The 16,459-nt window shown below is 42.5% G+C and overlaps 1 protein-coding gene across 1 annotated transcript; it reads right to left on the bottom strand.

The window, feature by feature from the left end:
• Positions 1-3,193: 3,193 nt before the first annotated feature.
• On the bottom strand, positions 3,194-15,470 carry NELFB (negative elongation factor complex member B). Its single transcript, XM_026113839.2, has 13 exons — positions 15,254-15,470; positions 14,869-15,032; positions 14,581-14,680; positions 13,575-13,805; positions 11,953-12,138; positions 10,401-10,513; positions 9,604-9,706; positions 8,526-8,621; positions 6,997-7,139; positions 5,916-6,022; positions 4,804-4,945; positions 3,872-3,980; positions 3,194-3,634 (listed from the first exon to the last, which is right to left on the bottom strand). The coding sequence occupies exons 1-13, from the start codon at positions 15,353-15,355 to the stop codon at positions 3,497-3,499; spliced, it is 1,734 nt and encodes a 577-aa protein (XP_025969624.2). The 5' UTR covers positions 15,356-15,470; the 3' UTR covers positions 3,194-3,496.
• Between the last annotated feature and the right edge of the window lie 989 nt (positions 15,471-16,459).

Here is a 16,459-nt window from a genome sequence, read left to right as displayed (position 1 = left end):
TCTTCCTCACCTGATCCCACAGTTAAAAAGGCCTCTCTGCTATGAAAGCCTGGCCCTCTTTCTTCTGCACAAGCTTCTTGCTTCTGTGAATTCCCTTTCCAACTCCTATGCCATTGCAATTTGAGTTTGGGCTAACACCTTTACTTGTTTTTTTGGTGAAGAAATTCCATTGTTCTGGACTGCAGCTAAATGCAGAGAAATTAGAGAAAAATTATTTTCTCTGCATTCCAGCCATTTCTTTTCTAAAGTGTTTTCAAAAGAGTTTTGAGATAATAAATCCCCTGTGTCCCAGAGTCAGAATTTCAGCCCAACCCACCAACTGCCTTTGGGATTTGACATTCACACACCCCAAGGTTTCCAACATCACACACCCAAGAGAGCAGAGCAGAGACACCTCCGACCATCACGGCAAGTTGAAACCAGACTCCTGAACCAAACATGCTCCTGCTCTCAGTCAGGAGCGGCCTGATCAGCACTGCACATGCAGGTTGAAAGCATCTTCAAACTTAAACCTATGGCAGGTTTCCTTTACACTGTCACATAGAGAGAAGGCCAAAAAGCACCTAAAAACAAACAGTTCCTACCAAAATAGACAGGTCTCACAATAGCTGATGGGTATCCAGAAGGTCTTCATATTTTTTCTGGCCAAGCAGATTCATTTGGTCTCCTTTTATCTCGGTCCATGAAGAGCTATTCTGCATCGAATCATTATGTCAAATGGAATATGGCTATGTTTTGAAATGATGCTAAACATGCTTTGGGCATCAGGCTGTTTATCATATTTCACCATAGTAATTGCCTTTTCCACTAATTTTGCATAAGAGAAACCTGATTCCTCTGCTAGCAGAGGCCTCAATTACTGAATTTTAGAGCTACTCTTACTGACTGTAATACTGCAATTACAGTGCTCTATCAACTTGCTAATGTAGTTCAATGCAAACAACTTGCTTCACAGCCCAATATAAAATTTCAATTAAATGTTAGCCATCCAAAAAGCTTGAAGAACCTCTCTGTACTATTAGTTACCATGATCTTTCAGGAAAAAGTGATCAGAAAGGACAAAATTGTTCACTATAATTAGAATTCATTGTAAAAATTCATTCTCCAGTCAGGCACTCCAGGTTTGGTGAGAATAGGCTATTTTTCCATATCACAGGTATCACATCCAAGCATAAACAGGGAGCAATTCCAGCTAATCCATGCCAAACTGGGAGGGATTTTAAGCAGCAATGACTTAATGGCAAGTAAGGCAAGGCACAGTCAGGTGTGCACTACCCTCTAGCGTGCATTGACAGCAGTGCACAGTTGCTGCATGCTCTACTGTGCATCTCTGCGGACCCCATTAATACAAAGGGCTAAACAGGGGGGCACTGTGAAAAGGTGAAGAGGAAAAAAATTTCCCTGCTACAGTCCAACTGAACTTCAGCTGGTAGTTCTGTCACAGGACAGTACGATCTGATAAAAAGGCATTTGGAGCAGAAGAAAAGAGTGAACCCCTGCAAGTGGGAACTCTAGAGAAGTACCCAGAGATGTCTGAACTCTGGATCAGGTGGAAAACAAGCATCCTGCCCACAGCTGGAGCCTGCTTTAGGCTGTGCAGAGATTAACCCATAAAGCAGAAGTCCACATAATTTCTGGCACTGGAGTGAAATCAGTCTTGTCTCAGTCTGTGCACAAAGAATGGAAACAGACCAATTCAAAAAACACGTTTTCTGAAAACTCTGTATCTACTCTAACTTATCACATCATCTTTTTGCAAGAAGTTAGGCCAAGAGAGCATCAATTGTGGTAGCACTCTCATTTTCCACTGCCTACAGATTTCCTCTCCTCAGCTGAAGCAACCACCAGCACAACCAGCACATGTAATGGCCAGTTTGTGTTCTTGGATTCAATTTCTTTGTGCCATCGTCGTGAATCTAAAAACACAGAAGAAAAAAAAAAAACCCACCACCACCATGTCTCTCAGGACTGTGGATACAGGCTGAAACAGGGGTCTTCCTACCTGGCAGAGAGTAAACCACTCTTCAGACAGCCTCAATTAAAAGGTCAGCCTGCAGCATAAGGGAAACCTTTTGCGACAAAAAGAATCCCTGAAACCAGGCTAAAATAACCTCAGTGTTGGAGCACCAACATGGGCTTGAATAGCTCCATTGCGAAAGGCTCACCAGCAGTGCGTGATGTTAGTTTGTGTAAGTTACCATGGCAGTTTTAACAGTTAGAAAAACAAAACTCCACAAGAAAGGCGCGATGATTAAGCTTAGTTCCCGTTTCCAAGGATTTCGATGACAGAGCTGCAGAGAGCCTGCCAAAGGCAATACTGACCCCAGGAGCTAGGCTGGAGATGAGGTACACCAAAGCACTCTGCACTAGGGGACTGAGATCTAAATTCATGCAGAAACCCAGCCTTTCTTCCCATTTCTCCCAAAAGATATAGACAAGTCACTGCATAAACAGAGAAATAAGGCACTGAGGTGATGAAGAGGGATGATGCTCACTATTCTTATGAAGCAGTTGAGATCTCAGAAGGAAGAAAACCATGCAAAGAGGAAGTTAGCAATACCTGGAAGGGATTTCCACCTGTAAACTCACATGACTTACTCTTCTCTCATACCCACCTTCCTGCACATTCTGCCTGAGGCTTACACTGAGACAGCAGAAAAAAATTAACTGTAACATTACAGAGACCACCACAGATGAGACATAAAGAACAGGCTGTTTTTTCAAAGACAGAATTTCATTCTGCTACCTCAGACCCTATTGCCATTAGGCAACATGTTAGCCTTTGTTTTCTTTAGTGGCTCTGAGATTCATTTCAAGCGACTCCTTTGGGGAAGAGTGGGGAAAAAGGGAGGTGAGAGAGAATGATTCAGTTTCTGACCTTCTTCATAAAAGCCTAGTTGAGAAGATGGCTGCTCACTGCTTCTTGGTCTAGTGACAGCTCTTGGTGCATTTGAATCTAAAGCAGCACATCTTACCATGTACCAAATGTGCTAGATTCTAAAACAGGAAATTACATCAGTGGAGGTAAGCTCCTCTGACACTTCCTTCTGTTAAGCCTCTCTAACGACTCAGAGAAGCAAACTAACAGCCAGGGGAAAGCTATACTTACATGAGCTATCTGCGCATTCATAATGGAGTTTAGCACTCATTTGTCAGTTCATAAAATTGAGTTTAAAAATACAAGATACCAAGCTTAAAAATATGCCTTTTCTTTTTGAAAAAAAAAATGTACAGTCAGATTTAAGTGGATCTACAAGAAGACACTCAGCTATCTTTAAGAAAAGTAAACCTTTGCAATGCACTGCATACAAAGTTTTCTAACCAGCCAGAGCCAGCGAGTAGGGCAATTTGCAGTGTTTCCTGAAAGAGCTTCAGTGGCTTTTTTTTAGTTTCCACACCGTAGGTGGAGACGCTTGACAAGGCAGTGCAATGCCTTCACACTGCAGGGCACTAGGTTGGTTCTTCTCCTGTCTCACTCTTGCACTACAGCCAGAGCTCAGCGTGAGGTTGGTGTGGGCACAGTGGGCAAGGGCAGTTCCATGGAGGGAGTCTCAGTCACTTCAGCTGGACTAGGCTTGCGAAGCTCCAGTTTCTCAGTGAGCTGGTTATAAAGCTCCTTCACAGCTTCTCCGCTCTGTAGAATGAGCATCAGGGAGGGGAGAAACAGAAGAGTCATATTTCATTCTAGCTAGAGCACTAAATACGCAACTACCACAAATGTTTTAACACAAACCATTGTACAAAGAGGAAGTTAGAAGGTAATTAAGACATAACTTGGAATACTTGGAAAGCTGCTATCTAAGCAGAGCACATGTTCCATTAAGTAATGTCTGGGAAGGCAGCTGCTTAATTTCCATACTTCTCTTCTTACCTGCTTGGTGGGTTCCAAAGCCTTCTGAAGAGACTCTAACTTGGCAGGAGCCACTTTGTGATGGAGATGAAGCAGCAGTCTTAGGACATGTCTATGTACATTCTCCTTTCTGCAAAGAGCAATTTTGAAGCAGAATAACTGATATAAACAAACATAGTCTTACTTGAAAAAGAGAAAGCTACAGCAATAGTATCAGAAGAATACCTTACACACCCAGAGACTGAAAGATTTGTTATAATTTGCCAAAAGACCTCAGAATTGCCTGCATGCTACAAAATGCTAAGCCTGCCTTAGATTTCCAAGCAATTCATATAGTCATTCAACAGGGGTGGACTAAATATTAGTAGCTATGAGAAAGGAAGGAGAGTTTTTAAGCACAGATTGTAGCAAGTGGCAGCAGCTGGTCTCTCTGTTGGCCAGGTCATATGCACATTCAGGAGAATGTTTGTCCCTAAGTATATGCAGAGGAAGTGGTATCAGCAACAGATGCTGCTATGCTTGAACAGCAGTTCTAGTCGCATTTGGGGAAGCATTCTGGAGGTTAGATTTACTCTGAAGGCCACCAGTTGAACCACATTGACTTAACAGAATTAACAGATAAAAACAGCTTTTCTGTGTGCAGCTGATAAGGCAAAGAGCTGAAGTTAACTCTTCATATTCACGGCTACTACAAACGATGAAGAATATTGTCTTTTGAAACTCCAGTTTGCAAACAAGGAATTTACAGTTTATGTAATAATTTATAATCAACACTTAATAATTTCGCAGTTAAAAAAATAAATAATCACCAAACATAAGCCTTTTCTTAAAGAAAAAATATTATCAGGCCGGTATTTCCACTATATGCTGAAAGATTAAACAAGAGATCAAAGAAGTACAACCTCTCTCAGCTGTCTTGTAAACTCACTTCTGTTGAGGAACATCAGATTTACCTTGAGCAGGCAGTGAGAAAGAAGCCATCAAAGAGACTGGTGCAGAACTCCTCAAGCGCAAATTCATCACCCAGCAGCGTGAGGTTACCGGTGAGTAAATGCAGAAAAATATCACTGAAGGCCAAGTCACTGAATGTCTCAACTATACAACACAAAAGGAAAGAGATTAAGATCAGCAAGAATGTGCCAGACCCTGACTACACAGCAGCAGATGTTCCTGCCGAAAACTCTGCAGTGAAATTTCCTTCACTGGCTTTTGCAAGAGGTAATCCACACAGGTGGCTATGACCTTCCAGACACAAAACATTAAGAGCAGAGGGGGTGAGAAGAGTTTGTGGAAAACCCATGTCTCCACCAAGACTGAAGTCTCATACAATAGCTTGCTGCTGCCAAAATCACAAAGCCCCCTAATAACCTTCTCCACAATCCTCCGTTCATGGCCACGTCCACCTCCTTGTGCTCCTCAGACCCCACAGTGAGCAGATGCAAACCACTTACCTGGCGGAAAACTCAGCAGCACAAATGAGCTCAGCAAAGGGTCAAAAGAACACCAGAGCTGGGGCAAGGCAGGGAGTGGGGAAGTGAAACCCCCCATTACTAGCAGCAGCAATTCCTAAGATTAATTCAGAGCTCTTATTAAACTTAACCTACAGAAGTCAGTGAAGAAGGTAACCCCAGGGAGAAGTTTAGGGTTGTGCTGGGTCTTGTCTTGTTACAAGTTTTTTCACCACACTGCTGAGTCCCAAGAATTTCAGGCCATATGCAACCACTGTGAGCTGCAGAAGAACTAAGCCACCTGCTGTTTTATCTTCCAGCTTCACTTCAAATAGATCTCAGCTAATCTCATTGTTAATGCAGTCTTTGATATAAAGAGTTACTGACCTTCAGTCAATATGCCTAAATTCTTGGATTGGCAGAAAAATCCCCATTGCAGACAGAAATAAGCACACCCTTCTACAGTGCCTTACAACTAATTTACCAGAAGAGCCAAAAACAGAATGCAATGCTCTTTGACTCTAAAATCACATTCACCCCAGGTTCTTATTTGCCTCCTTCTAGCTCTCCAGTACACGGCAAACAGCTATAGAATAGAAGACAAGAACAAAACTCACCCAGTGCTGGCAAAAGCCTAAGGAAAGCATTCTTGTTCCTCTGTTTAGTGATGTGAAGGATGTAATATAGCCCAATCTCACAAGCTATTCTGTTCTCCTGCAAGAATCTGTTACAGCCAAAAAGGGTTCTTAATCAATAAAGCAAGTACAGATCCAAAAAAAGTTTTTAAGAGGGTTTAAAATCCCATGCTGGATAGGAATCAAGCAGTTACGGCAATAGCTAACCTCAAACCTGATGAGAAGCAGTTACTTGGTGACTGAGTAGATCACTATATCCACTGCTGCAGTCCAAAAAAATCTACCTTTCAGCAAACATTGTGCTGTCTCACAATCAATCAGATTTGATTGTGAGCATTTAAAATAGTATTAATGATAAAAGTGCTCACTCAAAATGAGATTTAAAAGAGGCCCAAAAACTCAAACATGATACAAATTCCAATTTTGTTTTGTTTTAAAGTTTACCAAAGGTCAAATACCACTGCTGCAATAAAACAGTTGCAAGTACAACTCTACTGGGATACAATATTCCGGATTCTGACATACAGATAAGAATTTTTTTGGAAACTAGTGCAAGAGCTGAATACAACTGAGCATACAGAGGATGTTTGTTTTTCCTTTTGAAGTCCCTGGAGTGACAGGTTATCAACAGAGAATGAGTCCCTGTGATAAAATGCAAATCTTACAATCTACACTAGGACTCATTAGAAAGCAAGCACCGGCAGCTGCACCCAGGCTAAATGATATCACTCAAACACTCATCGTGCGCTGCTTGGGAAGCTACATAAGCAGCATATTTGAAAGCAGTAGTACCAAATACTTTCATAGACACCGTGCAGAAACAACAGTCATATCAAGAAACATTATTATTTTATGTAAATTAATTTTATTTGAGGAATCATGGTTGAAAACTGTTCTAATGGAAAATTTTAGCCTCGATTAGTTAGAGCTAAAAATCACACCCCAAGAAAGTCTTCATTTTGCCACATACACTGTTATTTTCTGTCAGTGCTGGCTAGCTCTTTGACGTTTTGCTTCGGTAACATGACTAATATGTACAAAATTGGTACGGCAGATTACATACTTGGTGAAAGCTTCAGGGATCACGCTGGGGTAGGGAATTGGCCCCTTCTCTTCTGAGGGCAGTTTCTGATCTACGTTGAACGTGTGGTCATCCACCACGAAAGACATCAACATAGGTAAGAACTTTGTGATCAACTCAGCTTCCTTAGAAGGAGGGAAGAACAGAGGGGGAAAAAAAACAGTATTTGCATCAATCAGTTCATGTCATCTAAAGGTCTCAGAGCATTGTAACAAATATTGAGCCAATATTATGATCCCTACTCTAAACTTAGGAAAATAATCTTTCAAACATCCAGTTCTTTTCAACCTGCTTGAAAACTTCACTTCCACATGCTCCAGTGGTAATTAGGAAAACTGGACATCACCTCATCTACAAATGTACTCCTGCTCAAATTCTTTGAATTGACACTTACATAACATGTACTTCTTCTGAGACATCTTTTCCAAAATTTTTGCAAACACTGTATATTAAGGATGGTACCAAACTGCTTTTATCAAAAGTTGTAAATTCTTTTGTTCATTCCCTAAACCGACAGGGACCAACACACAGCTGGAGTAGCAACAAGAAAGTTTGTGTGCATCTCCTGTCCACACACACTGGTTCTGTAAGAGGTAGATCAACCTGCGTGGTACCAAATTCACAGAATGGGAGGCTAATTCTTGCGAAATCACAAATAGAACAGATTTTAAATACAGATGTGATTTCCTTTAGAAAAAAAGCTTCAAAATTTCTTTCCAAAAGATTCATGAGAACACTTCCAATGAGCTGCAAGATAATCACAGTGCCGCCCCTGGAGTGTCAGTCACCTTTACCATTACAATCTGAGTATTAACGCACACTCTTCCCATGGTAAATTTAAATGTGCAGTCAGCCAATAACATACATCTTGGGGACTTCAGCTGTCCCCTGAGGTAGACATTTGATGCTTTACAGTCCAGAACAGAAACACCAAACTTCTCTTGAGAAACTGTCCTACTGTGCAAGATTGTGGTTAGCCTTCCTGCTGTCAGCTGAAGCTATCTGCTCCCAGAGCTCACTAGGGCTGCCTATAATATTGGCCAAAGGAACAGCACAGAAAAATTGTCATTCAGTAATTCGGCAGCTGAATGTGACACTTACATAAAATTATTGTCACAGAGATCTGGAAGGCAAAAATATTCTTCCTGTCGAAGAGAAGCTACTACACTGTTACCAAAGCTTCACACCAGCCTCTGAAATCCTGCTTTCCCATATCAAATCTGCCTTACAAACCTGTCATTTGGGTAGAATGTCCCAGGAATAATGAGCAACCAGTGAGAATTTTAATAGAGTGAGAGATCAGACTAAAAACTGTGAGGGCCAGACATTTGTGGAAACGAAAAAGCATGTAAGCAAAGTTTACAGTGTGTCCATTTGACCTGCTGCTCTGCAAACATTTGTGTATTTTTTCCAAGAAAGCTATGATGAGAGGTGTGCAGAAAGCTGACCTGAAGATTGAAACATGGAAACATAATACAAAAAAACAAGAAACCAATCTAAAGAAGGCTCACCATTTTTGGTTCCTTGAAGACTTGGCTGTCAATCATGTCCCAAGCCCCCTGCCCCAGAGACAGCATCCTAAGGAGCAGCAGCAGATCCGGGCTTTCCTTGAATTTTAAGAGGAAGAAAAAAACAGCTATTTTCATCTTCTACAAGTTGCATATATGGACATTTATTTGGAAGTAGTGGTTTAGATTCAAAGTTCTCCTGGATTAACTACTTTGTCAAAGATTGCTAGAGGCGACCAGTTCTCCAATTTAACTGACAACTGATTGCTCAAAGCAATTCTAATAGCTGCAAGCACAACCAGACACACTTGAGTTTTTTTTCCATAATATTTTATAACATGCCAAGAGGTATGCAGCCAATCTGATCATGACACTGTTTTTAAAGGTGTCCAGCCAAATTAGCATAATGAAATGCAATGTGTGACAGGATGAATCACAGCATCTCAGCAGAAGCAAGTAACAGAAAGAATGAGTAAGAAAGATAACAGTTTATCATTTATATCGTGCCCTGAAGCCAAAACCATTTTCAATCTTAAACTGTCATGAAGAAATTATTTAATCCAACAACGAAATTTAGAAACCCCAGGGATGAAAAAACAGCAAATGCCTCATACTGTTGAGGCTCCCATAAGGCTCCCCTCCTGTAACATTTAAGTACCTCCTGCAGACACTACTTGCAGAAACTGTACCATACCAGACCCAACAGACCAGAACAGTGTAAATTAACCCATCACGTTTACCACGGCAGGGAAGAAGTGCTGCTGCTGTAAGGCAGACTGCCGGAAGGACAAAGCAGGGATATGCATATAGACATAACCCTTAGGGCATAATGAGCCAAAGAAGTCACTGTCAATTTGGAAAGCTCCAAAATGCCTGTCTCCAAAGAGCGCAGCTGCAGAGCTCTACGTTAAGTGCTACGAATGGAACGGTGGTATTACATTTCCCCTATTTTGGTTTACACACACGTCTGAGAGCTTAGCAGTACTACCTGCCTTGTGCCAGTCTCTGGCTTTGCTGATGAATGCCACTCAATTAAGACTCTAGCAGTATCACATTAGGCACACAGGCTGCCCATACTCACCCTAGGTAAGGTGTCCTGCCCAACCAGGTCTTGTAGGTGCCTTATGGTACTCAAGGCTAAGGTGTTAATGGCAAAGGGATCACACAAGATCATAGATAAGTCCCTAAAAAGAAGCAAAATCAAATATATGTCACACATAGCAACTAATCTTACAATACAGTTCTGTATCCAACTGTAGGACACCAGCTTCTAGAGAAAATGTTTACACCAGCATGAGAACTGTAAGTCTGTCAAGTATCAGGTGAAGTATCAAGCTGTGTGTGTGTTTTATATTTTTATAACTATATACCTATAGTTATAGGAGAGAGAGAGAGAACACTGCTGTGTTAAAGAAAGGAGATAGACACAGGGCAAATACTGTAGCAAGAACCTCACTATAATCATGCAAAAATGTGAATTTCTGTCTTTTATTACCTATCAACCTGATGAATCTTCTCCAGCCTTGAAAAAACACCATGAATATTGTTTCTTTTGACTTGAAAGAGGAAGCTCTCTGAAAACAACTACTGAAGGTCTTCTGCATTGAAATGAAACAGGAGACCTCACACAATCAGTTGCCAAGCCATGAGGGAGACTGTAACAACCACTCAAGAGTAGTAACTTAAGCAGTACAAACTACGTCACCTGAGTGTGCCTAGCGCAGTGATGCTGATGAGCGTACCGAATTGGACCATGTAGAAGAACGACTGGTTGTTACTTGGCTTTAAGGAAGAACTAATACCTAACACACCCATCAGATGTTGTGGCTGTCGGGAATCCATTTTCGATTTCTCAACAGACAGCCTAGAATAGCTTACCCCAACACTTGTTCTTGCCCTTTCTTCACTCCGTCCAGAAACCCTTGCAACTCCCGAGCTCTCTTGTTGTCCACAAACTTCTCCCGAATGCAGGCATCAAGGCACCAAGTGAACTGTTAGCAAAAAAAAGAGAAAGCTTTGCAATAACCACAAAAACTCATCTAAACTGGCATAAAATACACGATGTCACAGAGAACAGGCTCAGAATGACCTCCAAATCTCTAGAATTAATATGCTTTATTAGTATAGTAATGTACGATAGGAAGCTGATTGCAAATACAGAGGAGGTCAAAAATACAAGCCTCCCAAAAGGTCAGAGAGAGAGATGTAAGTTCAACTAGTATCACTTTCTCCCCTCCCAAAACAGGCATTCCCTGGCAATTAAGGAACAGGCATCTATAAAATATACAACTGCCCAGTACACCTGATCAGTGCAGAGTTACACAAGGAGGAGGCTTATACAGAAGCAGCATCACTTAGCAATAAAAATGTGGGATATATTAGCCATGGCAATACCACTCCTACCTGTAAGGAGGAGATATTGAAAGCAGAGCTGCCTCTGCTTTATCGTTTCATTATCAAAATGGAAAAAGACGGTTGAGTGAAACATTTTATCCGACTTAATTTTAAGTTTTTTCCCTTTAAGAAAACAACATACATTCCCCAACATTTCAGCTGTCATTTTAAAATTTAAAAAATAAAACAACAACAGAAAAAACCTTGCTCAGTTTTCTGAAATGCTTTCATCATGGCATACTTTCCTCACACCAGTCACTGCATTTTGCAGTGGAAAAATTAGGTCACTGGCAACAATCTATAAATCGAACAAGAACTGCCCTCTTCTGAACAGTCAGGGTGTGTATACTGGTTTTGAGACTCTTGACCAGAGGACATTAAGGAGCATGCAATAACATTAATCATCACTTTAGTACCTATTCTCTATAAGCAGAATACACATAAAACTTAGCAAAATTAATTAAAGAGAAAGCCTTCTTGTAGATCATAATGACACTGACTATGGACAAAGAACCAATAACAAGATCCTGATGTGAAATTAACTCCCTGTCCCCCAATATTTTAATAGTTTAATGCTTCTTATAATTCAAGATCCAAAGTATTTAATCAGTTACACGCAGTCTATTGACAGATGGAGTATATCACACTAGGCAAAACAGGGAGTGTTTTGCCTAGTGCAAAAGCACTAGGAAGCAAGCTTGGACTAAGAATCTGGGACTAGCTAATGTTTTTGATTATTTTTTGCAGCATCTACATAGGTCAGATTAGACACTGTTTTAAACACTGCACAACTACCATAAATTTGAATGATTTATGGGTTATGAAATGAAAGCAAGCTGCTGGTTAATCAAGATGAAATTTTCACCTGAAGTTCCAAGGAATATAAGATGACTTTTGGATTCAAGTTCTGAACTCTCTTCACAGAGAGGAGTCATCTTCTCTGGGCTGAAGACCTGCAGGGCAGCAGGTATGCACAGCAGTGGGCGAAACAGAAAATTGTCCAGTAACACTCCTATCTGTCCCACATGCTTAATACCTTATGACACGGGTCAACGGTGCAGATTTCACTGATATCCAGGTCATGTAGCGACATCAGGAGTTCTGCCCGTAGCGTGCAGTAATGAACATTCCTTGTCCGAAGGAACAAAGTTCTCAGAAACTGTAACACCATATCGTAGAGCTTCACGTTCTTCCCAATCATCTGGGTCAGCTTCTGAACCACCTAAACCCAAAGTGGAAAAACATGCACTCAGTACCAAGAGACACTGCTACTTCACAAAAAACTTGAAGTTAATTCTTCTACGTGATTTATCGAGTTTGAAACATCCACACTGAAATGAGTTCCTTAAAAGGATATTTTACACCAGAAATTCCAATAGCATTTGTTCAAGAGATGTTCACTAGATATTTCACGGCCATTATGAAAGAACAAATTTTTTAAAAAAAGTCTCTCTTTACAAGTGCTTCAATTTCTTTTAGTAAAGTGTTCAGTTATGTAAAAGAGTAAGCAGCAATACTTGTTACTGAGTAACAAAATTTACAATTATTGTAACATGGAAAGCAACTCACTTTTCGTTGGAAGGCTTTTTGTATTTCTATCTACCTTTAGATGATGCTCGTGAGAATGAAGGTGAAGTCCGCAGCATAAAAATCTCAAGCAGTTGCACCAGTGAACTTACATTAAAAGCAGGCTTTTGAAAGCAAACCAGATCCAACCCAAATCCCTCAAATAATACACGTGCTACCTTCTCTGAAATTAGAGCTTTACATTGCCTTATCACTGTGATATCTTAGCATCCTGAAGGTCCTTATAGAAACTCTAGCATTTCCCTTTTGGGGCAAAAGCCCCCCGAGGTAATGGGCCATATTATAGTTGAGCCAATCTAATAGTTTGCTGTTGTCAGAAAGGGGAGAGACGCACTCCTCCTAACACCTGTGACACTGTTTCATTCCACCTCAAGCCCATCTGTGTGATCCAGCCCACCTCTCTGCAACAGCTTTGGTGCTTGCTGATCTCTTTGAGCAGGTTCAACTCACTAACTTGGAAAACCACTTACTGTTCTTATTTGCTAAGGTTTCTGTGGCATTTACTGAGCTGAATCAGCTCATGGAAGGGTCTGATAATTGCCAGAGCTAGAAGCAGGGAGGAGAGGAGCAGGATCTGCCTTTCCAGTGGCAGACAGTGTTGGATCAGCTCACCCACCTCATGTAATTCCATCCATCTTTTCTGAAGGCCAGCTTAGCTACAACTTTCAATGTTCCTTTCCATTTTTAGAAAAAAATGATTTTATTGGGCTATGTCCTGCTAAAGAAAAAAAAAAGAAATTTAAAATATCCAAACTGATTTGATAGAGATGTTCAGTCTTCAGAATAACCGAGGGATATTAAAGCCAGACTGAGCGATAAAGGCAGCTTAGAACATTAACCAATTATCACAAAGCACTGAATAACTATTAAAATTATTCCTGCTGCTTTGATCAAGATGTGTGAGACAAAAATGAGCTGGCATTTCCTGTAAATAATTTATCCATTCAATCAACTTGAAGTTAGTAGCAAAGCTGGGGAGTTGAAATGGTCTCTTGATTATTTGATGAAGTTAACAATAAAACTAACAAATTCCATTCATTAACGTGTTGTAAGAGATTTCCTTGTTCTTACCTCTCCCTGACGTCTTGTTTTGGGAGATGGGCTGAAGAAGTTGTGCAAGACAGAAATATCGTTGCTGAAGAGAATATTTTCTTTCTCCAGGATGTACTGCTTTAGCAGCGGAGATACTTCATCACCAAATAGGGCTTGGTTATCCTGCCAGATCTGGCGCTTTACCTCCACAGCACATGCTTTATACAAATCCTTATCTGCCATTACTAACTTCAGCTTCTTTTCAGGGACCTATAATCAATAGAGCAGTTACCAAAGCGTAGAGCAGCTGAGCTGCCTGACTGTCCAAGCGACAGGTAACTGCCTACAGACGACATCTAAATCACAGTCTGAGACAGTCTCACAATTTACACAACAATTCAATTTAATAAAAGGAAATATCATGGCCTCGTCTTTTGCCTTCCCTACCCCTGTAACAGTAAGCCAGTCCTAAGACACTTAGTTTCTTATACAACCAGATAACACACCAAGTTTTTCATCTTTTTTTTTTTCTCACCAAAGAGGATAAAAGGCTTGATTTAAAACTAGGAAACTAAGTTTTAGGGTGATGATTAAAAGCCCAGTAGCTTTAAAAATTCTAGTAGCAGTTTTGAATCCATTGCCTTAGATACAATATGATGCTTTTAACAAAGCTGCTCCTTCTAGGAGTCTTGCTTCATAGACCTTTATCTCACTTCTGCCCACTTCTAGTTGCATTCAACTCTTATTTTCCATTTATCAGATAAGTATTTAAGTCAGCTATGGAAAAATTCTCCTATTGCTGAACTTGACTACTTTGCATTGAATAAAAAACAGTCTTCTCCAATTATGAAAATGTAAAATGCTTTTTGAATTGGTCTGTTAAATCGCTAACAGATACCAGAACAAAATAAATCTCTGTTTATTTCCTAACAGCAAACAACAAACTTATAGAAGGTCTGCAGATGCAGCCCAGCCAAGAGCACAGCCACAGGGAGCTACCCAGCAGAGATGTGATAGAACAGGCCAACTGCAGGAGTGCTTTTACCTTGGGCAAATGCTTCATGACGCACATTACTACAGGCTGTATGGAAGGCATCTTGACCAGGGAAAAGCTCTTCTCTAGGAGATCTTCTAGCTTCTTGTATCTGAAAATGGGTACATTTAAAGAGACTCTAAGTAATGTTTAACAGGAAAGGACCAAAGTGACTCATCTCAAAGCCACTGGAACTTGTGCTCCCGGGAACCTCTCATTCAGAACTCACTTGCTTGTGGTAAGTGATTTTAAATGAGTTTTCTAACTCAGTCCAAAAAACCAAACAGACTGCTGACACACCTTTCCTCAACTTTCCCTTCCAAAGCAATGGCCGAGACTCTCTCCAGCAGCTTCTCCCTCAGCTCATCGAACACGGACTGGTGAAACTCGAGCCGGGGGGTGCCGTGCAGGTCCAGGAAGGGCAGGGCCGACTGCAGGGAAGGCAGGAGGACTCCATTTTCCGTCTGCCAACACAAACACCGGACAGGGACAGAAGGCTCGGTTAGCTCGCTCCGCTGGCCACAAACGACAGCACGGAGCGCTAAAGCTACGCTGGTTACGAAAAAGCAAAAAAAAAAAAAAAAAGAAGAAGGAAGGGGAAAAAGGCCCAGGAACCGCCTTCAGGCCTCCTCGCGCCCCTCTCCCACCACAGCCAGCCCCGCCGCCCCACGGCGCCTCGCCCCACCTGGAACTGCTCGATGGCCTTCAGCGGCTCCGTGCAGTTGGTCAGCGTCTCCTTGAGGTCCTCGCCGTTGGCCACCCCCAGCTCCTGCAGCCCCGCGTACATGGCGGCCGCGCCGGGCCCAGCCGGGCCCGCTCCCGCCACCGGTTCCCCCCCGCTCAGCCGGAGCCGCCGCGGTCCGTCGCGCTCTCGGGTCCCCCGGCTCGAGCGGGTCCGGCGCTCTTCTCCGCCCGCCCGGGCCGGCCCGCGGAACCCGCTGCGCCGCACAAAGGTTCCGCGGCGGCGCCGCTCGGGTCCCCCGCTGCGTGCGGGGCCGCGGCGCAGCTCCTGCTCCTCACAGGCCCCGAGTCCCGCTGCCACGGCCGGCAGGGAACGAGTTGTACTTGCAGTATTGCTGTCCAGGGTACGCGACCAGCAGGCAGTGCTACCCGGAGAGCACGACACACAAGTATCAGTGCTGCTGGCGCGTTAGGAGCCGGGTGCTCAGGGTGGGCTGTCCCGCGGCTTCTTGGCTGCTCTCTGACAGAAGCTGATGGAAACAGGAAACGCAAGCAAAACCTCAGAAAGGAGAAGTAGCCTTTCCTCTTCCATCGTTTGACCTTCACAAGCCCATAATACAGGATATTTGTTACAAAACAGATAAAAAATTCCTGCTAGCCTACTTCATCCTTCCGAAGATCTGCAGCTGTGCTCCAGGATTATTCTCTTCCTCATCTGGCTGCAATCTCTGGCTAAACTCACTCTGAAACTACAACTAATTTTTACACACTGACCATTAGGCACAGAAGCAGGCTGCAATACTTCCCCTCCTGACAGCATGGGAATGCTTAAGTATCTGGAATTTGGACTCTCTGCTCTGTACGTAGACAGTTCTGATGAGAGCTGAGCAGGACTGGCCTGACCACAGCAGGATCCAGCAACATCTTGCTAGTTGCTGGATTTTCCTAGGTGTTGGTGATATAGCAAGCTGCTGGTATAAACTACCCCGACCAGCCTGTGGGCACGAGCACTGGGATGAACCACCCCCGGTGCAAGCAGCCATTCCACAAATCCCACATGCTCGTGCAGCATTTCTTGGAGAGGAGCAGATGCCTGAGGCTCCTCTTTTGTTCGCTACGCTGCACCAAGCCGGACTGCGCTGCGCATCTTTCCCAGCGAGCGACGTGAAAGTGTGTGTGTCCTTCTGGGCAGATGTGAGAGCAGAGAGGG

Source organism: Dromaius novaehollandiae, chromosome 20 (genome assembly GCF_036370855.1).
Source record: "Dromaius novaehollandiae isolate bDroNov1 chromosome 20, bDroNov1.hap1, whole genome shotgun sequence".
Classification (NCBI taxonomy): Eukaryota; Metazoa; Chordata; class Aves; order Casuariiformes; family Dromaiidae; genus Dromaius; species Dromaius novaehollandiae.
Note: the sequence above shows the minus strand (reverse complement) of the source record. Positions and strands in the feature narration are given on the sequence as shown.

Coding starts and splice junctions, on each gene's coding strand:
- NELFB (XM_026113839.2), bottom strand. CDS start 15,355: ATGTACGCGGGGCTGCAGGAGCTGGGGGTGGCCAACGGCGAGGACCTC. Junction 8,622..9,603: donor GGCAGGACACCTTACCTAGG/GTGAGTATGGGC, acceptor TTAAAATTCAAG/GAAAGCCCGGATCTGCTGCT. Junction 3,981..4,803: donor TTTCTCACTGCCTGCTCAAG/GTAAATCTGATG, acceptor TGCTCTTTGCAG/AAAGGAGAATGTACATAGAC.